Below are 18,159 nucleotides of genomic sequence, written 5' to 3' on the forward strand. Positions count from 1 at the left end.
GAAAGGAAAATTGAAGAAAGTACATTTTGAGTTACTTCTTAGGAGCTGCTCTCCGCATGAGGGATTTCTTGGTGTTTTTCTCTGGATGAAGCAGAATTATGTAACATTTTGGAGCAAATATCGCAATGAGGAGACCGAAGCTTGAAGCCAAGATGGCAAATATCTCGACAGCGTCCGAGTATTTCCCCGGAGAGCTGACATACGCTGGAATGAAAGCGATCCAAACTGCACAGAAGATGAGCATGCTGAAAGTGATGAACTTGGCTTCATTAAAGTTATCTGGCAGATTTCTTGCCAGGAAAGCCAGCAGAAAGCACACACTGGCTAGCAAGCCTATGTAACTAAGCAGGCAGCTAAATCCAGTGATGGATCCAACGTTACACTCAAAAATGATTTTTGAGTTTTGATATTCTGTGTTTTTGAAAGGCACAGGGGATGCTGTGCTCAGCCATATGATACAGATCACAGCTTGGATTACTGTAAATACAAAGACAGTGCCTCTCTGTTGGGCAGCTCCAAACCATTTCATGACATTGTTATCAGGAAGTGTGGCTTTAAATGCCATTATGACAACAATAGTTTTGACGAGAATACAAGAGATACACAAAACAAAGCTGATTCCAAACACAACATGTCTCAGCATACAAGTCAAGTGCAGTGGCTGGCCAATAAAGAGCAACGAGCAAAGAAAGCAGAGAATCAATGAAAGCAGCAGGAGGAAGCTCAGTTCTGAGTTGTTGGCTTTTACAACTGGGGTGTTCCTGTAGTAAATGAACACGGCTAAAACTGTAGTTGAAACACACGACCCGAACAGTGAGATTGTTGACAAGGAAATTCCCAGAGGCTCCTCATAGGAGAGAAACTCAATGTCCTTCAGCACACACTGGTCTCTTCTCGGGTTGGACCAGAAATCTGCTGGACATTTGACACACTCAATAGAATCTGAGAGAGAGAATAAAACATATTTTTCTTCAAATTTTCAGATCAAAACCTACACAGTTTTCCAGTATATTGAGATCATCACAAATCTTAAATCCTGATTTTTTTTTCTTTTTCATTAAACAGATCAATGATCTCCTGCATAGTCCTGACAATGAGAAGGCGATCTATACAATTTAATTTTATAGACCATGTGCCCTGTGCATTGACCATTGTGTTGAGTGAAGCTCTCTGTGTTTCAACTTTACTAAATTCTGAAAATACATGGATATGTAATTGCCACCTGCCTACCAGTGTGGTTGCTGATTTCTCCCTCTGCACAAGGTATACAGTCGAAACAGCAGAGTGGCTCCCCTTTCCTGGCTGCCTTTCTGGTACCAGGCAGACAGCTTTCACTGCACACAGACCTGGGGGGCTAGTAAAGTGCATTACACACATTCATGTGATAATGCAAAAATTAAGCATCAATAAAAAATGTTAATGTATTTATTAATGCTCCTGCAGTGAAATCTTTCTGGCATTTTATGTATAATTTTGCCGTGACATCAAGTAATTCAGGTGCGGATTAAGGAAAATGCATCATTTGGATATGGAATGACAACCAGGCCATGGTAGTGAAATTAACATTTTCTTCAGAAATTAATATCACTTAAATGCATGACTTACAGTGTTTGAATTGAAATTCCAAAAGATCTTGTCCTCTTGGAGTGTAAGTTCCTGTCCAGCAGGAGCCGACTCATCGAACAGACCGATTGTTTCTATTTTCACAGAGCCGTCGTCGGCCCTCTGCCAGTTCATCACATCATAGATTGCCAGAGCATCTCCATTCTCATCAAAGGACACCCTGTCTCCATAGTGAGTAGTGAAGTTGACTCTCTTCAGGTAGTGCAGGAGCTTGATATGGGCATGAAACACATGAAAATTAAGCAGAATTTTTTTAATGAATGCCTTTGTATTATATAAAAAGATCAATATTTCTTAAATACATGCTAATTGAACTATTACAGATAAGTTATTTTCATTTTTCTTTCTTAAAAAAAAAAACATTTTAGCTGGAACTGCTGACCAGGGCAACATTATTTACCAGATACTTTTATGACAAAGGGAGTCTTGATTTGCAGTTGTCATCACTGGAATGCACATTTTGGTTTGACTTTTCAGTAACATTCATTTTAATTGAAAATGGCATAAGAGTGTACTCCCCAATGGCAATCATGTTTAAAAGATTCAAGAAAGACCACATGTATTACAGATGTATGTAAGAACCCAGGTGACATTTTCCAGGTTATGATTCAATATTTTAGTTTTCTAGTTTTCAATTCATTTTAAAAATAACAGTTAACAGTTTGAAGAAAAAAAAAAAGTTACAAATAAAGAATGTATCTCACCTGCCAGGGCTGCACACGTGTGATGTCGGCACAGGAGTTATTTTCAAAGGGCCCTTTTCCAGATTCACAGGACATCAGGTTATGAAGGGAATGTGCCAAGGTGTACACTGCTTTATAAACATTGTATGATGCCCTCAAATCTGACACGTCACTATAAGCAGTCTGTGTACTCTCGATATCCTCTGATCCTGTACATATTCTGCTGCTTCCCAGATCTGATGAACTCTTATTATTCATTTTGTTTGGGAATTCACATTTGAACATTTCTTCCCAAAACTGGTTGACTAAATTATTATTGGGGTTGAATACAGGTCGAACCCGGAGGAGAAACTCTTTCAGCCCTGGGATTTCTCCTCTGCGAATGGCAATTCCTATTGTGCCACCAAATGAGCTGAACGTTTCCTCATTGAGTATTCCAGTTGCAGTTGTCCAGGATTCACTGGCAATCCACTGTCTGTATGTAATGTTTTGGTGAATAATTTCTTTAACTAATGGAATAAATTGTGATTCTAACAAGAACACAATGATAACTCTTGCAGTTGACTGTTTGATGGTGTTGACGATTTGAAGGATTCTACTCTTGGCGTTGACACTGGGCAGAGTTTCTGAGAACGATATGCAGCCAAATGTATTTACCTCCTCAATAAAAGTCTTTACAGCAAATTGACCATAGTCATCATCACTTGCTATGGTCCCCACCCAAGTCCATCCATAGTGCTTAATAATTTGAATCATGGCTTTGACTTGGAAAGCATCACTTGGAACAGTCCTGAAGAAAGAAGGGAACTCTTTTCTGTTGCTTAAACAAGAGCATGTGGCATAATAGCTGACCTGGAAATCCACAAACACACACACAGAAAATGCTAATTAAAATAAATGATTGAACAAATGCATAATTAGTAGGAGAAGTAGCTTACATCAATGTTTACTGTACCAGAGGCATCCGGAAAAGTCCCAGCATTCTTGAAATGGCAATAGAATGTGACGACATAGGATCCCCAACAATGCCTAAGACTGGGGGTTTCCCTGTACAGCTGTAGTCGGTGAAAGTGTCGCCCACTCCGCTGATCAGGGCTGTGGCTGCCCGAAATGCCACGGCCAGGTTAACACAGTTGTCATACAGCCTGTAGCCCAGAGTGATGTTAGGAAGAAGGGCAGGCTCTCTGTTTATTTCCTCGATAGCAAAAACCATGGTCTGTGCCCACTGGAATCCTACAAAATCAAGACTGTGAGAAGAAACATATTGTGTAACAAGGTTAGAGAAATTAATTATTTTAATAATATGAATGATGGTAAGAGATGTGCTTTAAAAAATGGAAAGTGTTAAAACAGTTAAAGGCAAAAGAATATTTTTGTAGCTGCTCATTTGTAAATTCTGATTATAAGTTTATCTCTGTAAAATTAATTAGGTAGATAGCCATTGCAATCAGTGATGTTAACTTACCCCCTACATCTCATCTTGTCTGGTTTTGTAGTGTAAGACAGTTCAGGTTGAACTGATGTAACATGTATGATAAATAATCCCCCTAAAAGAATATCACCATTTTTATTCAATCCATTCAATTCCATTTTTTCTTGAAGTTTACAAATCGGCTCTTCAAAAGCAAGTACTTGAAAATGTAAACCCAGTACTAATGCTATTACACAGAGAATGACCTTCATTGCTGCTGAATACACACTCTTGCTTTGTCAAATATCTCTTATATAGACAGGATCTAATCCCTTAGAGAGTATTTTGCAAAGCAATGCTTTAAATATGATTCTGGGCGACATCCCACAGGTGTATCATTTAAATGTTTACAAACATACAGAAATATAATGTGGCATGACTGATCAGAAAAACAAGATTTAATATTTGTTGATAGGATGTTGAAGACTTTTTTTGTATTTTATTTCACTTTACATATACATTGTCTATACAACAATGTAGCTAATTCAGTTTCTATATAATTCATTTAAAGTTTTTACACTTACATTTAAAAACAGCTTTATGAATTTAATCACTTTTCTTAACATCTCATAGGAGCCAGTCACACTTGTTCAGTTATCTTTACTGTAGTAGTCTGAGAGTGTCTGCATATTTAGTAGTTTCTTCAGAAATCATTTAGAGCACCATACAGAGCAAAGTGTTTTTCTTTTTTTTCTGTATTCTGAATGGATGAACATAAAATACATGTTGGTTTACTATCTTAAAATTCAGATTAGACTGAAAAATACTGATATGTATATGTTAGCTGCAATGCTTTTTAATGTATTTATAAGTTGCAAAGTATGCTGTATAACCAGCTGGTGTCCACATAGAGCAGGCAGAGTGAATTCGATCTGCTGTAGGAGTGAGGGAGGTGCTCTGGTGTTGTATGTTCAGGAGAGCACTGTCCTCAGGGGCTGCAGTGATCCAGGCCCAGGTGTCAGTCACAGGGAAGAGCAGAAAGGAGACAACAGTGGTTAGTATAGCAAAAAACATACTCTTATTTAATTGGTACCATTTATTCATTTCTGATATACAGTTTCTAACCACAATACTATATAGACAATACACAATATGCTTTTTCTCTGTAATGTAATTTCCAGACATTTTCATGCCATACCCCTCAACCCCCCCAACCCCCACCCACCCACAAACATTCAAACACACTTTGCATTTTCAGTGACTATAAAGTATTAATAAAAATAAGAAACCAGTATTGCAGACAATCAAGCATTTAAAAATATTTGTATTTACATTCACAATATTACTTTATTGTATACAGATGACAGTTTGGGGATTGCATGTAGGATACTAATAATTTTCAATTATTTTAACATATTCAGCTCATTTTACTTTTAGATAAATTATTAATTGGATATTCTTGGATTAAAACAAGAGGAAATGTCTCACATTATGAAACTGTATAAGACTGAATTTATGTTACTTCTTAGGAGCTATTCTCCCCATGAGGGCTTTCTTGGTGTTTTTCTCTGGACGAAGCAGAATAATGTAACATTTTGGAGCAAAGATCGCGATGAGGAGACCAAAACTTGAAGCCAAGATGGCAAATATCTCAACAGCGTCCGAGAATTTCCCTGGAGAGCTGACATACGCTGGAATGAAAGCGATCCAAACTGCACAGAAGATGAGCATGCTGAAAGTGATGTACTTGGCTTCATTGAAGTTATCTGGCAGATTTCTGGCCAGGAAAGCCAGCAGAAAGCACACACTGGCCAACAAGCCTATGTACCCAAGCAAGCAGCTAAATCCAGTGATTGATCCAACGTTACACTCAAAAATTATTTTTGAGTTTTGATACTTGGTGTTTTTATAGGGCAAAGGAGGAGCCACTGTCAGCCATATGATACAGATCACAGCTTGGATTACTGTAAATACAAAGACAGTGCCTCTCTGTTGGGCAGCTCCAAACCATTTCATGACATTGTTATCAGGAAGTGTGGCTTTAAATGCCATTATGACAACAATAGTTTTTACAAGAATACAAGAGATGCACAAAACAAAGCTGATCCCAAACACAACATGTCTCAGCATACAAGTCAAGTGCAGTGGCTGGCCAATAAAGAGCAACGAGCAAAGAAAGCAGAGAATCAATGAAAGCAGCAGGAGAAAGCTCAGTTCTGAGTTGTTGGCTTTTACAACTGGGGTGTTCCTGTAGTAAATGAACACGGCTAAAACTCCAGCTGAAACACACGAGCCAAACAGAGAGACTGTTGTCAGGGAAATTCCCAGAGGCTCCTCATAGGAGAGAAACTCAATGTCCTTCAGCACACACTGGTCTCTTCTTGGGTTGGACCAGAATTCTTGTGGACATTTTACACACTCAATAGAATCTTAGAGGGAAAAAAATAGAAGCAGATACAGAAGATCACTTTTATTTAAGTAAAATAAAATGTAGCAAATGCATTCCTGAAGACTTTGTTTTTTCATTTAATTTAGGTTTGTTTTAGAAAGGTCCCCCACCCCCTGAACATCAGATGGTATGTTCTGCACAGTATTTCCTGAAAAGTTAATTTGAAATCATGACATTGCAGTAAATCTATAGTATGTAAGTACAAAAACTCTGCTTACCAGTGTGGTTGCTGATTTCTCCCTCTGCACAAGGTATACAGTCGAAACAACAGAGTGGCTCCCCTTTCCTGGCTGCCTTTCTGGTACCAGGCAGACAGCTTTCACTGCACACAGACCTGGGTGGCTAGACGTCACAATAAACATGTTCACTTAATGCTGAAATAATTCTCTCATACTTACAGTTAGGTCCATAAATATTTGGACAGTGACACAATTGTCATCATTTTGGCTCTGTACGCCACCACAATGGATTTGAAAGGAAACAATAAAGGTGCTTTAAGTGTAGACTTTCAAGTTTAATTTGAGGGTAGTTACATCCAAAGTGGGTGAATGATGTAGGAATTACACTCCTTTTTAGATGTGGATTTGCAACAAAGTATTAAATCTCACAATTTAATTCATGATTATGTTAAAATTGGGGGCAACACATCTAAAAATGGGTGTAATTCCTACAGTGTTCACCCAATTTGGATGTAACTACCCTCAAATTAAAGATGAAAGTCTTCACTTAAATCACCTTTGTGGTGTACAGAGCCAAAATGATGACAAATGTGTCGCTGTCCAAATATTTATGGACCTAACTGTATATTATCTCAAGTCAAGCATGCTAAAGTTTTAATTTCATTTTATTTTATGTATAGTTTCAAGTATATCTTGCTACCTCTCTTGTCATGGAAAATAATTCTGTCATAGTTTATTTTGTTTGCTTCATGGTTTCTCAGTGCATTTTGTTATTATCAAGTGATACAGTTGCAGAATTAAAGATGCATATTATATTAATTTTGGTGATATATTATTCGTGGTAGTGCATTTCTCATTTTCATAATTTAACAGAATGTTCAGAACATACAGTGTTAGAATCGAAATGCCAAAATATCTTGTCCTCTTGGAGTGTAAGTTTCTGTCCAGCAGGAGCCGACTCATCAAACAGACCGATTGTTTCTATTTTCACAGAGCCGTCGTCGACCCTCTGCCAGTTCATCACATCATAGATTGCCAGAGCATCTCCGTTCTCATCAAAGGACACCCTGTCTCCATAGTGAGTAGTGAAGTTCACTCTCTTCAGGTAGTGCAGGAGCTTGAGAGTAAATAGGGAAGCAAAATAAATGAATACCTTAAAAGTACATCATTGAATGGAAGTGAAATTGTTAATATAAGCTGTTTTCAAAATAATCATTCAGTAACATAACACTGCTCTATTGTTTTTATTATTACGATTATTTCTGTAGATCACAAGATCCATGCATTATTTAGCAGCTACTGTAACCTGAGTGACAAGGCATTAGGTTGTAATGCAGTCATTATCACTCAAATGTTTAGTTATTTAGGCTGGAATACATTTTAAATGATAATTGTGGTTATTGTTACATTAAATTACATCACAAACTCAGGTGTGGATGCACTGAGATTTTACAGGTTCTTGTTTTTGCAAATTATTGTTTGTAAAAATATACCCAGCTGGTATTATCATATAGTTGTCTATAAAAACTTTGGTAAGCTAAATTAGTTATTTTTGTAACTATATTAATGCAGAGTAGTTTTATATATCCTGCTCTGAATGTCTTATAAATATATAGAATATATCCTGTGTAGGTTACTTTGCTTTAGCTTTCATACATATAACTGAGGCATTACGATTATTACTATTTTCAGATTTTGAGCAAATAAAAAATGGATTGTCACTTACATTAATTTTATCAAAATGAACAGTTTCCTCACCTGCCAGGAATGTACACGTGTGATGTCGGCACAGGAGTTATTTTCAAAGGGTCCTTTTCCTGATTCACAGGACATCAGGTTATGAAGAGAATGTGCCAAGGCATACACTGCTTTATAAACAGTGTAGGAAGTCCGCAATTCTGATACGTCACTATATGAAGTCGTTGTACTCTTGATATCCTCTGATCCTGTACATATTCTGCTCTTAAACAAAACTGAAGAGTTTGAACTAATTGTTTTCAATTTGAATTTGCAATCAAACATTTCTTCCCAGAACTGATTGATTAAATTGTTGTTGGTGTCAAAGACAGGTCGAACCTGGAGGAGAAACTCTTTCAGCCCTGGGATTTCTCCTCTGCGAATGGCAATTCCTATTGTGCCACCAAATGATCTGAACGTTTCTGCAGTGACTATTACAGTGGAGGTAGTCCAGCCTTCACTGGCAATCCACTGTCTGTCTCGGATATCTTGACGAGCAATTTCTTTAGCTAACGGAATAAAATACGATCCCAAAGAGAAGACAACAATAACTCTTGCTTTTGACTGCTTAATAGTTTGCACAATTTTAATTATGTCAGCCTTTGCACTGATGCTGGGAAGAGTTTCTGAGAAAGCGATGCAGCCGAATGTATTTGCTTCCTCTATAAATGTCTTGACAGCATACTGACCATAATCATCATCGCTTGCTATGGCCCCCACCCAGGTCCATCCATAGTGCTTGATAATTTGAATCATGGCTTTGACTTGGAAAGCATCACTTGGGATAGTCCTGAAAAATGAAGGGAACTGTTTTCTGTTGCTTAAACAAGAGCACGTGGCAAAATAGCTGACCTGGAAAGAAAAAACAATCACAAAAACAAAGGATTATTTCAAATATGTACAATTATGGATATGGATTTATTAGTGTGAAAAGTATTATATCAATGAATCTGGATTTACAACTACTACTACTGCTACTACTACTACTATTAATAATAATAACAATAACATTAATAGTAATTAAAAAAAAAAAATATATATATATATATATATATATATATAATTACAGTACCAAAGGAAGGTTGAAAAGGCCCAGCATTCTGGATATGGAAATGGAATTAGTTGACCCAGGATCCCCAACAATGCCTAAGACTGGGGGTGTCCCTGTACAGCTGTAGTCAGTGAAAGTGTCGCCCACTCCGCTGATCAGGGCTGTGGCTGCTCGAAACGCTCCTGCCAGGTTGATACAGTTGTCATACAACCTGTAGCCCAGAGTGATGTTAGGAAGAAGGGCAGGCTCTCTGTTTATTTCATCTATAGCAAATACCATTGTCTGTGCCCACTGGAAAGCTGGAAAATAAAAGCTGAAAGAAGGAACCATGAGCGAATTTGAGGAAATTAAGTGATATAACATTGAATGATAATGGACACTATCATTCAACAATGGTCTTTTTAGTTTAAGGGAATATAGTATAATAAAATTATTTAAATAGTTCCTTATTTCTTATTCATTGCCTCTGGTTTGAAAGTCAGGAAGTTATTTAGCACTCCATAATATTTAACCATTACACTCACCTCTCACATCTCAGCTGCTCTGGTTTTGAAGTGAAGGTCAGTTTAGGATATACTGTCTTTAAATGTGCTTGAAATAATCCCCCCAAAACAATGTCACCATTTTTGTGCAACCCATTCAACTCAAAGTTTCCTTGCAGTTCACAAATTGGCATATTAGAAGAAAGAACTAAATAATCTGAACCCAGTAATAAAGAAAGACACAGAATGACATTCATAGCTGCTGTATACATAACCCTACGTGTTCTAATGTAGGATATTGCTATTATATAGACACTATCTTATCCCTCAGAGGGACCCTTGCTAAGCAATATTGTCAATATGATGCTATGTGACATCCCAACGCTAAACTAAGCAGAGAACTGTACATAATAGAAGTATGTTGACATGAATGATAAAAAAAAACATGTGCAACACTGTATCCCACATTTAGTAAAAGTATTGATTTACTTGTTTTTGATAGGATGTTGTTATGATTGATTGCATTTTGGGGTGCAGTATATGATAATATACATATATATTGTCAGAGAACAGCATATATTTATTATAATTTGTATTGTCTGCAAATGGTTAATAAACTCTATGTTTTTAACTTTTTATTGGTTATAAAACATTTCTCTAACTCAGTACTGTAGTTAACAGCTTGTAGTCATCTCACTGATTAATAATTATCAGCCATTCAATAATACAGAATTACGCATATGCTATATATATATATATATATATGCTTTGTAAATTAGAAAACATCAACAGCAACAAAAAACTATTTATTATGGTAACCTTGTAAAATTAATAAATACATTAATAATAAATATAAATAATTTTAGGATAAAAATTATCTCAGTTTGCATGGCTTTAATGACAGGGTTGGATTTGAGAAATCTACAAAGTGTGTAGTATAGATAGCACAATAGGTAACTGTTCTTGGTGCTGTTGCAGAGCAGGCAGAGTGAATTCGAGCTGCTGTAGGAGTGAGGAAGGTGCTCTGGTGTTGTGCGTTAAGGAGAGCACCGTCCTCAGGGGCTGCAGTGATCCAGGCCCAGGTGTCAGTCACAGGGAAGATGAGCAAGAGAACCAACAGTGAAACTTGTTGCACTTGGCTGCCACCTTTCGACAGCTTTCTGGTCAATAATCAAATCACAAGCAGTGGTTTTGTATCTGAACATGGAGAGCATGTGGTGAATAAACTGGCAAACTGTAAGGTTTATAGTTGACAGAAGTGTAAGGCTCCTAAAATAAGCAAAGAGAAATGTACAAATTGTACGTAGGAAATTGTTAGTATATCTTTAAGCAACAAAACATATACTCTTATTTAATTGGTACCATTTTTTAATTTCTGATATACAGTTTCTAACCACAATATGCTTTTTCTCTGTAATTTCATTTCCAGACATTTTTCATGCCATAAACCCCCCAAACCACGCCCCCCCCCACCACACACACACACACAAAAACACACTTTGCATTTTCACCGACTATAAAGTATTATTAAAAATAACAAAGCACTATTGCAGACAATCAACCATTTTAAATAATATGTGTATTTACATTCAGAATATTACTTTATTGTATACAGATGACAGTTTGGGGATTGCATGTGGGATACTAATAATTTTCAATTATTTTAGCATATTCAGCTCATTTCACATTCAGATAACAATTATTAATTGGACATTCTCTACTTAAAACAAGAGGAAATATATCACATTATTAAACTGTATAAGACTGCATTGAAGAAAATGAATTTATGTTACTTCTTAGGAGCCACTCTTCCCATGAGGGCTTTCTTGGTGTTTTTCTCTGGACGAAGCAGAATAATGTAACATTTTGGAGCAAAGATTGCGATGAGGAGACCAAAACTTGAAGCCAAGATGGCAAATATCTCAACAGCGTCCGAGAATTTCCCTGGAGAGCTGACATACGCTGGAATGAAAGCGATCCAAACTGCACAGAAGATGAGCATGCTGAAAGTGATGAACTTGGCTTCATTAAAGTTATCTGGCAGATTTCTGGCCAGGAAAGCCAGCAGAAAACACACACTGGCCAGCAAGCCTATGTACCCAAGCAGGCAGCTAAATCCAGTGATGGATCCAACATTACACTCAAAAATAATTTTTGAGTTTTGATACTTGGTGTTTTTAAAGGGCAAAGGAGGAGCCACTGTCAGCCATATGATACAGATCACAGCTTGCATTACTGTAAATACAAAGACAGTGCCTCTCTGTTGGGCAGCTCCAAACCATTTCATGACATTGTTATCAGGAAGTGTGGCTTTAAATGCCATTATGACAACAATAGTTTTGACGAGAATACAAGAGATGCACAAAACAAAGCTGATCCCAAACACAACATGTCTCAGCATACAAGTCAAGTGCAGTGGCTGGCCAATAAAGAGCAACGAGCAAAGAAAGCAGAGAATCAATGAAAGCAGCAGGAGGAAGCTCAATTCTGAGTTGTTGGCTTTTACAACTGGGGTGTTCCTGTAGTAAATGAACACGGCTAAAACTCCAGCTGAAACACACGAGCCGAACAGAGAGACTGTAGTCAGGGAAATTCCCAGAGGCTCCTCATAGGAGAGAAATTCAATGTCCTTCATTACACACTGGTCTCTTCTTTGGTTGGACCAGAAATCTGCTGGACATTTGACACACTCAATAGAATCTGAGAAACAAAAATAGAAGCAGATAAAGCCGATCACTTTTAATTAAAACATACAATTGAAGTGGAATGTAGCAAAGAAATTCCTTAAGGCTTTGTTTTTTCTTTTAATTTAGGCTTATTTTTTAAAAAAAGGTCCACCCTGAAAATCAGATGGTATGTTCTGCACAGTTTTTCATGAAAAGTTATTTTATGAATCATGACATTACAGTAAATCTATAGCATGTAAGTGCAAAAACTCTTCTTACCAGTGTGGTTGCTGATTTCTCTCTCTGCACAAGGTATACAGTCGAAACAGCAGAGTGGCTCCCCATTCCTGGCTGCCTTTCTGGTACCAGGCAGACAGCTTTCACTGCACACAGACCTGGGGGGCTAGACATGACAATAAACATGTTCAATCATGCTGCGATAATTTTCTCACACGTGTATCTTCTCAATTGAAGCATACTAAATTTTTTATTTTTTGTGTAGTTTTAAACAGTTCTGTAGTAATATCTTGCTACCTTCCTGGTCATGGAATATTATTCTGTTAAAGACTTTTCTTTTGCTTTATAGTTGTGCATAGTTGTTACATTTTGATATCAACAAGTCATGCGGTTTCAGAATTAAAGAAGGATATTATTTTAATATCGTTGATATGTTTCAATGGTAGTGCATTTCACATTTTCATAAGTTAACAGAGAATTCAGGACATACAGTGTTCGAATCGAAATTCCAGAAGATCTTGTCCTCTTGCAGTGTAAGTTCCTGTCCAGCAGGAGCCGACTCATCGAACAGACCGATTGTTTCTATTTTCACAGAGCCGTCGTCGGCCCTCTGCCAGTTCATCACATCATAGATTGCCAGAGTGTCTCCATTCTCATCAAAGGACACCTTGTCTCCATAGTGAGTAGTGAAGTTCACTCTCTTCAGGTAGTGCAGGAGCTTGAGAGTAAATAGGGAAGCAAAATAAATGAATACCTTAAAAGTACATAATTGAATGGAAGTGTTGAATGGAATGTTAATATAAGCTGTTTTCAAAATAATCATGCAGTAACATAACACTGCTCTATCTTTTTTATTGATAATATTTGCTTTTATGGGACAATTATTTCTGTAGATCACAAGATCCATGCATTATTTAGCAGCTACTGTAACCTGAGTGACAAGGCATTAGGTTGTAATGCAGTCATTATCACTCACATTTTTAGTTATTTAGGCTGGAATACATTTTAAATGACAATTGTGGTTATTGTTACGTTAAATTACATCAAAAACTCAGGTGTGGATGCACTGAGATTTTACAGGTTCTTGTTTTTGCAAATTATTGTTTGTAAATATACATCAAGCTGGTATTATCATATGTCTGTCTATAAAAACTTTGGTAAGTTAATTAGTTATTTTTGTATCTATATCAATGCAGAGTAGTTTAATATATCCTGCTCTTATATATATAGAATATATCCTGTGTAGTTTACTTAATTTGTAAATAAAAAATAAAGCTTTCATACATATAACTGATGCATTAAGATTATTACTATTTTCAGATTTTTAGCACATACTAAATTTTATTGTCACTTACATTTAATTTATCAAAATGTCTCACCTGCCAGGGCTGCACACGTGTGATGTCAGCACAGGAGTTATTTTCAAAAGGCCCTTTTCCTGATTCACAGGACATCAGGTTATGAAGAGAATGTGCCAAGGCATACACTGCTTTATAAACAGTGTAGGAAGTCCGCAATTCTGATACGTCACTATATGAAGTCGTTGTACTCTTGATATCCTCTGATCCTGTACATAGTCTGCTCTTAAACAAAACTGAAGAGTTTGAACTAATTGTTTTCAATTCGAATTTGCAATCAAACATTTCTTCCCAGAACTGATTGATTAAATTGTTGTTGGTGTCAAAGACAGGTCGAACCTGGAGGAGAAACTCTTTCAGCCCCGGGATTTCTCCTCTGCGAATGGCAATTCCTATTGTGCCACCAAATGATCTGAACGTTTCTGCAGTGACTATTACAGTGGAGGTAGTCCAGCCTTCACTGGCAATCCACTGTCTGTCTCGGATATCTTGACGAGCAATTTCTTTAGCTAACGGAATAAAATATGCTCCCAAAGAAAAGACAACAATAACTCTTGCTTTTGACTGCTTAATAGTTTGCACAATTTTAATTATGTCAGCCTTTGCACTGATACTAGGGAGAGTTTCTGAGAAAGCTATGCAGCCAAATGTATTTGCTTCCTCTATAAATGTCTTGACAGCATACTGACCATAATCATCATCGCTTGCTATGGCCCCCACCCAGGTCCATCCATAGTGCTTGATAATTTGAATCATGGCTTTGACTTGAAAAGCATCACTTGGGATAGTCCTAAAGAAAGAAGGGAAGTCTTTTCTGTTGCTTAAACAAGAGCACGTGGCATAGTAGCTGACCTGGAAAGACAAAAAAACACAAAAACAAAGGATTATTTTAAATATATATATATATATATATATATATATATATATATATATATATACAGACGGGTGACAAATTGAAGGAAAAACCTCAATTAATAAGTGGAGGAACATAATGAATGCAGATGCCTCCAAAGAGGTGTACTGTGTGATACAATTAAACAATTAACATCCTATCATGCTCTGTGGCATGTATAAAAATGCTGAGCAGGCCCATTTGACCTCGATTTTTTATCAAGATGGCAAGAGGAAAGGATCTAAGTGACTTTGAAAGAGGGGTGATTATTGTGGCATGAATGGCAGGAGCTTCAGTTACAAAGACTGCTCAACTGGCTAGTTTTCTTGACAAGTGGGTGAGTGCATGTGTGTCCACACCATTGGAATTGTGCAAGCCTGACTGCTTGACCCCTACAGTAATGTGAATCATATGCTATGGCCTTCGCAGTCACCAGATCTCTACCCAATTGAACACCTATGGGAGATTTTGGACCGACATGTTAGACAGAGCTCTCCACCAGCATGATGAGGGAATATCTTTTGGAAGAATGGCATTACATCCCTCCAGTAGAGTCCAGAGACTAGTAGAATCTATGCCAAGGCGCATTGAAACTATTCTGGTGGCTCTTGGTGGCCCAACACCTTACTGAGACACTTTATGTTGTTTTTTCCTTTACCCGTCACCTGTCTGTATATATATATATATATATATATATATATATATAAATATATAATATGTATACATATAGAAATTGATGGATCCATGAACTAACTAAAATATGTGATATCATTGAAAGTTAAAATGTTAAAATGGCAATGTGCTGGACAAGAAGAAGAGATCAAACAAATGAAGCTATCTAATGGATAACAATAGACCTTGAAGATGAATATATATATATATATATATATATATATATAATTAGATTACAGTACCAAAGGAACGTGGAGAAGATCCAGCATTCTGGATATGGAAATGGAATTAGTTGACCCAGGATCCCCAACAATGCCTAAGACTGGGGGTGTCCCTGTACAGCTGTAGTCAGTGAAAATGTCGCCCACTCCGCTGATCAGGGCTGTGGCTGCCTGAAATGCTCCTGCCAGGTTGACACAGTTGTCATACAGCCTGTAGCCCAGAGTGATGTTAGGAAGAAGCACAGGGTCTCTGTTTATTTCCTCAATAGCAAATACCATTGTCTGTGCCCACTGGAAAGCTGGAAAATAAAAGCTGAAAGAAGACAAACGACCCATGACAAAATTTGAGGAAATTAAGTGATATAACATTGAATGATAATGGACACTATCATTCAACAATGGTCTTTTTATTTTAAGGGAATATTATATAATATACTTATGTATATAGCTCCTTATTTCTTATTAATTGCCTCTGGTTTTAAAGTAAGGTTGTTTTTTAGCACTCCATAATATTCAGTCGTTACACTCACCTCTCACATCTCAGCTGCTCTGGTTTTGAAGTGAAGGTCAGTTCAGGATGTACTGTTTTTAAATGTGCTTCAAATAATCCCCCCAAAACAATGTCACCTTTTTTGTCCAACCCATTCAACTCAAAGTTTCCTTGCAGTTTACAAATTGGAAAATCAAAAGAAAGAACTAAATAATTTGAACTCAGTAATAAAGAAAGACACAGAATGACTTTCATAGCTGCTAAATGAATATCCCTACTTGTTGTAATGTAAGGTTTCGCTACTATATAGACACTATCTTATTCCTCAGAGAGACCTTTGCTAAGCAATATTGGCAATATGACCCTATGTGACATCCCAAAGCTAAACCAAGTAGTTTTTGATAATATGTTGTGATTATGAACTGCCTTTTGGGCTGCAGTATTTGTTCATATATATAGATGTTATAGGAAAACCTTTTTCACTTGAGATTTCAGAAAACACAAAAGATAAATGGGAGGCATTTCTGAATACACAATCCTGGTAGTTCTAAGAGGAAAAAAAATTGAACTCTAAACTTTAATTAAGAGCTAGTAGTTATGTGACTGATCTTAGTCATCATAATTCATTCATCGGCCTTTCAATAGAACAGAATATCTTATCTGCTATTCAAACGGGCTTTTAATATTTAACGAATTAATTAAATTACAAGACAACAACAAAAACCAAAACCAATGTCTTTTGGTAAATCTAATAAAAATTGTCTAAACTTCCATTGTCAAACAAAGTGAAATATAAATAATATTAGGATATCTTTCAAGTCAGAAGCACTGCCCAAGGGGAAGGGATTTCTATACACTTCCATTGGAACCCGATCGAAATGTCACTCTATCAAAGCTGCCATTGGCCCCTGTGCCCATCACTCAAACAGGTCCCTTCCCACTGGACCTCTTTGCTGGACCTGAGACGTACAACTATTTGTGTGCCTGTGTGGAATACAAAAGCATTGAAGTTTTGGTTGGTTGGCTTCACTTACAGTGTCGTTCACCACCATTTTGCTACATCCTGTCTTCTGTCTTGTGTGGGTGTATAAGTTTTAGCTAATCCTGTTTCAGTTATGTCCGTGCACTGGAGGTCCAGCTACACCTTGGTTCAGTTTTGGGTTTTTTCCTTCACAGCGGGAGCATTAGCAGTGGCAATAAATCCGAGGCTTGCCCGCCTGGCCTAACCCTCGGTCTGTCGTAAGCCGCTTGGGCAGTGCTTCCGACTTGAAAGATAACAATAGGTTGTGAATGCAACCCCGGTTATCTGAGAAGGGAAGCACTGCCCAAGGGTTGCAAGGTCTCACGTGAGTCCTAGCTCCCAGTAAAAGAAGAAGTTCCTGTGCAGTTGTCACCTTTTATACAAACAGGGAAGGGATCTGTTTGAGTGACGGCCACAGGGGCCAATGGAAGCTTTAATACAGTGACAGTTCAATCAGGTTCCAACACGTCCATTTTTTTTCGAATGCATTCATGCCAAAACCACACCCCGTTTCTGCTACGGGTATGTTCTAACCTAATAGATCCGCATCATAGGTCAACAGCTGTCTGATTAAAACGCAGGTATTTACCTTGTGTTTTAGCTTGGCTTTTGCGTCTCTATTTTGTCGTTGTAAAAAACATCAGTTACTCAAATGCATTTAACTAAATATATTTTTTAAAGATTAAATTTAGATGTGTTGGATAAATTATGTTAATGTTTCAAACTGTTGTTATCTGTTATCTGTTATTAACTATTTAATTTAACCCAGTCAACCAAATACAGATTTTTTTCTTAGCTTTTGTGATGTGTGGTTTGTGAATGACTTGTTCTTTTCGGTTAAACTAAATCTATCTAACAAATCTTGGCTCAGTCTACTTGGTTACGTGTCACTGAATCAAATGAATGAATTGAATCGATTCACCAAACTGAACTTAATACAATGAATCACTAGTACTGTCTCAGGCGCGCTCCCACTATCGTCCCAGA

The 18,159-nt window shown here is 37.2% G+C and overlaps 3 protein-coding genes across 3 annotated transcripts; all 3 read right to left on the minus strand.

The window, feature by feature from the left end:
- Nucleotides 1–31: 31 nt before the first annotated feature.
- On the minus strand, nt 32–3,800 carry LOC136754102 (extracellular calcium-sensing receptor-like). The gene is made up of 6 exons (XM_066710431.1): nt 3,772–3,800; nt 3,262–3,553; nt 2,328–3,158; nt 1,606–1,833; nt 1,231–1,354; nt 32–942 (listed from the first exon to the last, which is right to left on the minus strand). The coding sequence occupies exons 1-6, from the start codon at nt 3,783–3,785 to the stop codon at nt 32–34; spliced, it is 2,400 nt and encodes a 799-aa protein (XP_066566528.1). The 5' UTR covers nt 3,786–3,800.
- A 1,435-nt stretch (nt 3,801–5,235) lies between these two features.
- Nucleotides 5,236–9,872, minus strand: LOC136754103 (extracellular calcium-sensing receptor-like). Its single transcript, XM_066710432.1, has 6 exons — nt 9,658–9,872; nt 9,155–9,446; nt 8,104–8,934; nt 7,235–7,462; nt 6,385–6,508; nt 5,236–6,146 (listed from the first exon to the last, which is right to left on the minus strand). The coding sequence occupies exons 1-6, from the start codon at nt 9,870–9,872 to the stop codon at nt 5,236–5,238; spliced, it is 2,601 nt and encodes an 866-aa protein (XP_066566529.1).
- Nucleotides 9,873–11,404: 1,532 nt separating this feature from the next.
- LOC136754105 (extracellular calcium-sensing receptor-like) lies at nt 11,405–16,406 on the minus strand. The gene is made up of 6 exons (XM_066710434.1): nt 16,192–16,406; nt 15,683–15,974; nt 13,898–14,728; nt 13,009–13,236; nt 12,561–12,684; nt 11,405–12,315 (listed from the first exon to the last, which is right to left on the minus strand). The coding sequence occupies exons 1-6, from the start codon at nt 16,404–16,406 to the stop codon at nt 11,405–11,407; spliced, it is 2,601 nt and encodes an 866-aa protein (XP_066566531.1).
- Nucleotides 16,407–18,159: the final 1,753 nt, after the last annotated feature.

The sequence above is a fragment of the Amia ocellicauda genome, chromosome 7 (assembly GCF_036373705.1).
Source record: "Amia ocellicauda isolate fAmiCal2 chromosome 7, fAmiCal2.hap1, whole genome shotgun sequence".
Lineage (NCBI taxonomy): Eukaryota > Metazoa > Chordata > Actinopteri > Amiiformes > Amiidae > Amia > Amia ocellicauda.